The following is an 8,341-nucleotide window of genomic DNA, read 5'->3' as shown; positions in this document are numbered from 1 at the left end:
GTAGTTTTTTTTATTCATTTATTTTACTAGAGTGGACTGATCGTTAAGACACGGTTCCCGACAGATCACTGAAGTCAAGCATCACTGACTGCGATCAGTGTGCGGGTGGGTGACCACTTGGATCAGCCTGTGTAGAGACCGAGGGTGTGTGGTATTGGTCCTTGTTTAACTATTCTACCGTTAAGTGCTCGACTTTGCATGCAGTCTTCAGGCTACTCAAGAGGGGATGCCATCCCCTCTGCAGAGGATCAAAATTGTGATGGCATGTCTTCGGATCATCCTTAGGGATGTTTCCCAGATCGTCGCCAATAACCCATTGTGCAGCTCTAGTACTACTTAAATGAACTACAACAGCAACAACAACTTACTAGAGTAGCACAATGGGCAATTGATGATGGTCTGGGAAACATCCCTGAAGATGATCGTGTCATCGCAATTTTGATCCTTCGTCGAGGGGATAGCTCCCCTGCTTTGGCATCCCGACGACCAGCGTGCGAAGTCGAGCACTTTACGGTGCTACAGTTTAACGACGTCCGATACGATACCGCACACCCTCGGTCCCTACACGGGCTGATCAATGTGATTCCTGGAATCAGCGAGAAAGCAATGGTGGTTCCGTGGCGTGCTAAGATTAGAAATGTATTTTTAGTGTAGACCTAGGTAGGCACAAATTTTTCCATCTGTAAAAATATGTTGCCTTTTTTTAAAATTGTAAGTTTGATTTAAAAATAAATATGTCATTCAAATGTTTGATAAGCTTCAATAAATCGGAAACAATCGGAAAATATCAACCCTCTCATTGGAGAAATCGCTAAAAAAGGAAAGAAAAAAGCATTTCATGAACTGTTACTTCTTGACTAAAATCCTATGGAATTTCGATCAATTTTTAATTTATAATATGTTTATTGTTTAGTAGTCTAATATAAGTGACTTTTCCCAATCTCAAACATTGTGTCTTTGACTTGATTGTAAGATTTCTTTCTTTTTTTCGCAAATTAATATTTTTATAAAATGTAAGGTATTTGAAAAAAAAGAAAAGAAAATGTACTATATTTGGCACACATCACATCATAACATAAGTTTTCCGACTCTACAATTGAACAAGATTTAAAACTTCATCTATAAACTTAATTTTAAATTCCTATTTTATTCTTCGATTACCATAAACTTGTTAAATATCTTTCGCTTAAGAGATTGTTTGCAATAGTGCGAAAAGTCAATATAGCTTTTTTAGAATTTGAAATTATTGTGTGTTCATTATTTTTATTACATGGTTGACTGAACTAAAGTTTTTTAATAAATTTTACTACAAAAAAAAAAAAAAAAATAGAACTTTATAAAAAAATATATAGAACCTATTTATTGTTTAATAATTGTTAAATGGCAACTAAATATCATTACCATAAAATGTTGCATAATAGGATTAATTTTACGTGATCAATTTATATGATAATTAAAGATCTACATGCATAGTTTCAAGCTTTCGATTAATAATTGGACTCAAAATCAAAATTTTAATGTTAACAAATAATATATAAGAGGTATGATAACTGATAATTTAATATTGCAGGTAAGTAGTTCTACTCCGGTGTTCCGTTTCCCGTTCGTTTTCTTGCTGATGGAAGCTAAATAAATGATTCTTCTTTATTTTTTTAAATAGCTAAAAAGTTACTTATTTTTTAAAAAAGTTACTTACTTTTTCAAAAAAATTTTCAGAGTAAAATATAATTAATTATTCCTTTAATAAAATTTGTTTTAACTCTGTCGTTTTTTACAAGTTAATAGCTTCGATAAATTACTGAACTGTTTTTTAAGACTGGCTTTGAACAGCCGACCCAATTTTGACTTTTCGATTATCAATGTTTATTTCCATAGTCTTGTAATTTTTAACCCAATCCAGAAGACAAGGGAATTCCTCGGTCAAGTATTGGAAGAAATTTCCTTCGTGGTGGACTTTCTGATGGAACAAACACGCAATCGCGTTATATGCAGAGGAAAATCCAAAACACCTCTCAAGGTTAGCCCGATGTCAACCCATGATACGCCTACTACTGAGGATATTTTATGTCAGCACTCAGGTCGATGCGACCCAGGGTCAATACCATTGGGACTCCAATCTGAATCACCTCATTGGAAAGCGAACGCTCCTATCCCCCGAGCCACTGCGACGTATTTTACTCATCTTGAAACAACACAAGTTTGCATAATATAGATCATTTCTGGTAAGGCATTTAATCTGAAAATCACGCCACTGATGACTGTTAATTAAACTACCATTACTTCACATTTGAGATGACATTAAAATACCAGAAAAAGAAGAAAAAAATACACGATTGAGGATAAAGACAAAAAAATTACTTAGAACAGGTAATTGTCATTAGTAATAGCATTCCATATAATTGCACTAGATGGGGAAAGTTTTTTGAAAAAAACCACCTAATCATCTTTGTTTCCTAACTTTTTATCTATTATCGTTTAAATAATTTTTTTTTCTAAATAAAAAATAATCAAATCGAAACTAAAAATTAAATAAAATATGCGTTTTTTTTTTTACCTTCTCTAATCGAAATCTATGAATGTTCATTTAGAAAAAAAAGTTCATACGACATATGCTCAAAAAAAAAAAAAATTTAAATTTGAAAAATAGGTCAATATACATCTCCGTACATTAAAGGAGATATGTGTTCATCTTTTTTTGTTACATATATTTAAGTAATCATAAAACAACTCTATAAATATATGACCCCCTGCAGTGTACATTTGGAAAGAACGGAATAAAATTCTGTATTAACATTTTATAAAATATGCGCCCAGAAATAATGTAAAAACTGTAATGTAAAAACTTTTACATCAGCTTCGGCGGTCGGTGCTAGCCGGGAGCAGAACTCGTATCAACCAGTCACTGCTGGGATTCGAACCTGGGTTTCCTCATTGGGAGGCGAGCGATGTATCCCCTTAGCCACCAAGGCACCTGGCTGTCCTGTTTCCGACTAGCTGGAGTTTTAAAAGGACTTATGCACTGAAGTTATGTGCTTGATGCAAATACACTGCCCGAATAGCGGAAGCAAAATTTTAACTCCAATCAAAATTTTAACGACTTCTCGACCAAAAAATTTTACAAATACAAAACCTGAAATAGAAATAAAATGAATTCAAAATTATGCTTTTCAAGCAGACTGAAAAAATGGAATTAATTTTTATTTTTGTTCACGCTTAAAATGAAAAACATTGTGCATATTTGTTTCCAATTGAAATTCTATCACCTTTTAAAATTCACCTTTTCCACTGGTTTCGAAAATTAGGCACAACTTTTTAGGCCTGACGAAAATAAAATTACTGCTATCCCCTTCACAGTCTACTGGAAAAATTCAGTTCTAGAAATTTTCATTTTACATTATTATTTTCATGTATTGATTATTAGTATTTAGTTGTAGGACAAAAACAGCATTTTAAGAATAAAACTTGTAAGTCGAATAAACAATGCCTTGAAAACAAAATATTTTTATTTTTTGAATAATAACAATAAATGATTTTCATTTCATAACATGCAAATGCTACTAATTGAAAATATGAGTCAATTGCAGAATCATAAATAATACATCTGTAAAATTACAATTAATATTTTATTTATAAAAAGTAAATTTCTGTACAATTTTTGAATGCGTTGTTATTTGATACTATTTATTTATTTTTTAAAAATATTTTTAATTGTATTGTATATTACATTGTAGATTTTTTGAAGATTGTTGCTATTGAAGTGCTGATTGTTAAACTACTTTAAGAAAATGTTGAGTGAAATTTTTATTGTCTAGATAAATGATAAAGAAATAAGAATAGAAGTTTTCATTTATAGAGTACTGTAACTGTACAGTGCACAATAATATTAATATTATTTTAATAACTTTAAATTTAGAAGTCGAATTTTCAAGCACTAAGATGCAGCTTTAATGGTATGTGATTCGAATCTTAAATATGCTAGTTAATTATAGATTATTTTTTGAAAAATCAGATACAATTCCTATTATATGTGTAATGGATTTTTAAGCTCATATAGTAAGATAAGTAATATTTTGTCAGTAATTTGTAAGTAATAAGTAAGATTTTGTCAGAGCGTGATCAAGAAATGATATCCGCAAAATCTCGTACTTCAATTGCAACAATCTTGATGTCTTTAAGCATAAGATAACATATCATACACAAGAAAGTATTGAACTAAAAAGTTTAAAAAATCCTTACTATATCATAGTTTCTACACCTTGCAAGAAAAAGCTAGAACTATTTTCATTAATTTCGAATGACAATAATTATAGATAAAAATCTTAATTTTTGAGGGTATGAATTCCTTAAATAAAAAATAATAATTTAAATATTGCTCGCAATTATTTATTTATATGGTGTAATATTTTAACAATTTTATCGTAATTTTTACTGTCAGTATTACATTAAGTCATTGAAAATAAAAGTGAAAATTAATTATTTTCAACAAAAATCAAGATTGAACTATGCTATCAAATTGCACAGCATTTAATAAAGATTAAAATCCTGTTTTCAAGGAACAAAAATTGGTAATCAAAATCAAATGAAGTTTATGATCAGAATTTTTTTTTTACCTTAATTTTTTTAAAATTATTACTTTTTCTGCTAATAAACAACTTAAGAAGAGAAACTTTGATATAATATGAATTTTTATGTCTTTCATACAATGTTTATACAATGTTAATGTATTTTCATAAAATCCCTAAAATAACCGACGACTTAAAAAATAAACTAAGAAACAAGAAAATGGACAAATTGCTGCATTTTGTTTAGAAAACCAGAAGCAATGCTCTTAAATAACCACCATTTATAGCAAAAACTTCAAGAAATGATTAAAACTTGATTGAAGAGCTTTCAAATATTTCAGTTAGAATGGTCTGACATACAATAGAAAATATTATTTATAGCTTTGGATCAGCAGCGCCGTCTATTGGCTAACTTTTTAACGAATTGTGAAAGTTGGAGATTACAATCTCTTGTTTCCTAAGCAAATCACAGCAAACACATTTCTCCTTTGACTTTTGTCTTTAAATCGTGGGTTTTTTGGGGGGAAGGGGGCGGTAACGCATCAGTAAAAATGATTAGAAGTTTTTTTTTATAGACATATATTTTTATTTATGAACTATAAAGCATTTTAAAATGCATTTGAAATAGAAATAATTGATTTGAAATCATGCAAAAAAGCGAAACCCTTATCCTTTATATAAATAATACAAGAATTAATAATTGGAATGGACCCAAGTTTTGGACGGATTTATAAGGGCTGTAGGTGACAGTACATTCTGATCACCATACGAAAGTAAACAAATAATTATACATAAACAATTTTCTTTATTAAGCTCATGAAATTCAAGAGATTCTTCAAATGGAAGAGCTGCATACCCGAAAACATTTAATACTGACTTGACAGAATTGAGCAAATTCCCCGATCGAATTCAAAGATTAGCTTTGGCATCATAGGCTAGTTTCTAAGCAATTGAATACGGAAACAATGACAGGGAAACTGGAAATTGTTTTAAAAGTTGCTTAGGTCAAATATGGTTATTTGAAATTTATTCCTCCTACGATACAAGCTTTACCTGCCATCTTGAATTTATGATGAGAGAGAGGTCAAAAGGGAAGAATCTTATGTGAGATATTGTTTCCTATGCAAAATTTTACGATGAATAAAATGAAACGAAATTCACGCCGATAATTTTAATAGTTCAGAAGTAATCAGGATTGTATGTGTGATAATAGAGGGATTTTGCATATAAGTTTGTTTTACGTTAATCGTATCACTAGCCTTATTTTCTACTCTTCAGTGCAATTCGCGTATGCGCTGTGAAGCTCAAATAACGTTAGCGGAAACCATAACGCTTTGCAAAATCTCTCTAATATCTAAGTAAACAATTATATTTTTTATACACAAAGCCCGTATAGCTTCTAAACTATTAGTTTTATCAACTTGTTTTTAGTACAATCTAGCGTAAAAAAGTACACGAGACTTGTTAAGATAAAAGTACATAGACGTGTATATAGGCAGTGTTTCTCACCGTGGACTGGTTGTTGATTGTTAATATTTTAGATTGTTTTTATTTAATAATTTTAATTTTACTGTATTTAAACATGCTTTTAAAATAAAGTATAATTAAATGCTTGGTATTGGTGTGGCTTTAGATGACGTGTCTCAGCTCCCGATTAACCTTTCGCTTATGGAAAGTTCTACAAACTTGAGAGAAATATACCACAGTAAGTTAAAATGGAAATAATTCAATACAACTTGGGCAGTTCGGTGCCATTTGATCCGCGGACCTGAAGCGGTCCACGCCCCGGGGGCTGGAGACCACTGGAGGTATAAATCAAAATTTGTACTTTTTGTACGTTACGCATACTAAAACCTTTGCAACTAACTAGAAAACTATTGATTTAGTTTTTGCTTCATTAGATTTCGGGTAAAAAGTATGTACGAAGTATTATTTTACCTGCCTACATGTTAATGTTCAAGTTTATCTCTTTGAGTCAATTCAAGTTGGTAGGTAAAGTTCATCTCGGAGGGATATTGCAGATATTCATATTGAGCCTAAACATAAAATTAAAGGAAAAAAATAATTCCAGATTTCCCTTTATTATTTCTGTATTTAGCGTTTTTCAATGACACATGGGAACTAGCCTAGAAGCGTAGTTTTATCGTGATATGTTTGAACTTGACGTATGTGACATGCTGCACAGCATGCTGATATCATCACTAGAAACTTCTCCCCCAACGGGAAATACTTTGATAAACGGAGCAGTTCTCATTATTATTTCCACGGCATCGTGCCTACCAAGCTCTTTTAATTTGTCCAAAAGACATTCTATAGAACTAGATGGTTCTTTCAGCCATTCGCGCATTATGCGTGCTGTTGGGCTTTCAGCAGGGTTGTCACCAGGATCCAGGTGGGGTAACATGTCAGTCAGTCCAAATAATACGGCCAGCATACACCAGTCCCGTCCTATAGGTTCAGGTGGATCCAACACCTGGCACAATTTCTGTTGTACAGGTAAATGTAAATTCGAAGCATGGAGCTGTGGCCCTAGAATAACTCCACCGGTGTTATTTGTCGAACCGATAATATCTGGACATCCAAGGCAGATGACATCAGCCATGGATTCTGTCAAGGACCCGTCTGGTGACCGGACTGTACCGTCTAGGCCGTTCTCCAGAAGTGTGGTCAGTAGATGGTGGGACAGATGACTGGTTGGCTGAATAAAATGTTGGCACAAATGAGTAGGGCTGATGGCGTGTCTTTCGCAGAGGAGACCAGGGCACATTTCAGTTAGTGTTTGATCAATGACTCCCAGAAGACTGGACAGGAAGTAAAAACTGAAATAATCGAAGGAATTTTAATGAAATTATAATGATTTTCGAAGAGTATTTTTATCATGAAGTAATGCAAATCAAATTTAAATTGCGATCATTTTTAATTAAGTTTTTAGTTTAATAGATTTAATGTTCACCCCTTATTATTTCTTTAGGAAACTTCGAAATTTTACAAGTGAATAAAAACATAATAGCACATATCTTCGTTGAACTTTTTAAAAATAATTTTACTATGGAGTAAACGAATTCAGCTAGATAAATAGACACTACGTCTAATTTCAAGTAAAAAACTGTTTTGTTAACGAATATTAATTTTAATTTAATAGATTGTACATAAATGTGAACGGACATTCGGTAATATTATACGGTTTGAATAGGTGATTATTAGAATCACCCTTAAATATCATTAGCTAATAAAACTGGTTTAGATTTTTCAGCTATGACTTCCTTAGTAGTGATTCAGTAGATTTCGTTTAAAAATTATGTCTAAAAATTACTCAAAAATATTAAAATATTGGATGTTATATGTGATCATTTTAGGAGAAATAGCAATCAAAACCCCGGGATCTTTCGACACCTGCATTGCACTATATCGACATGCTAGGCATCGGTATACATAAAATAAATGGGAATTATACTTTGATGAGATTTTCTAACAACAAAGAATGATTGAAGAGCTCAGTGAAAGAAGGTTCCACGTGGCAAATAACATCTTATTTGCCATAATACAGTATTGATTACTGATGAATACAGTATTGATTCATCTTATAAGTCATTACATTTTACCCATCTCAGTAGTTGAAGTCATGGACTTTAGATGTTTTTGGAGTGGAAGAAGGTTCTAAGTGATTTAGCCCATCCATTTTAATGCTTATTAACTTAATAATTATTTATCGAATTTACAGGATTTTTGTTTTATTTGATGATGAAGACGCAATTTGTCTCCAAAAGGGACATCTTGAA

The 8,341-nt window shown here is 31.7% G+C and overlaps 1 protein-coding gene across 3 annotated transcripts in view; it reads right to left on the bottom strand.

The window, feature by feature from the left end:
- Positions 1-5,249: 5,249 nt before the first annotated feature.
- LOC107437276 (death-associated protein kinase dapk-1) overlaps positions 5,250-8,341 on the bottom strand; it is a 101,331-nt gene continuing 98,239 nt past the window's right edge. For all 3 annotated transcript variants that reach the window (XM_087157442.1, XM_087157443.1, XM_087157444.1), the window contains exon 20: positions 5,250-7,381. In XM_087157442.1, the coding sequence (XP_087013568.1) occupies positions 6,703-7,381 (679 nt within the window). In that variant the 3' untranslated portion in view covers positions 5,250-6,702. The remainder of the gene's footprint in view (positions 7,382-8,341) is intronic.

This window comes from Parasteatoda tepidariorum, chromosome 2 (genome assembly GCF_982258835.1).
Source record: "Parasteatoda tepidariorum strain Cologne lab strain chromosome 2, Ptep-v5.0, whole genome shotgun sequence".
NCBI classification, from domain to species: Eukaryota; Metazoa; Arthropoda; class Arachnida; order Araneae; family Theridiidae; genus Parasteatoda; species Parasteatoda tepidariorum.
Note: the sequence above shows the minus strand (reverse complement) of the source record. Positions and strands in the feature narration are given on the sequence as shown.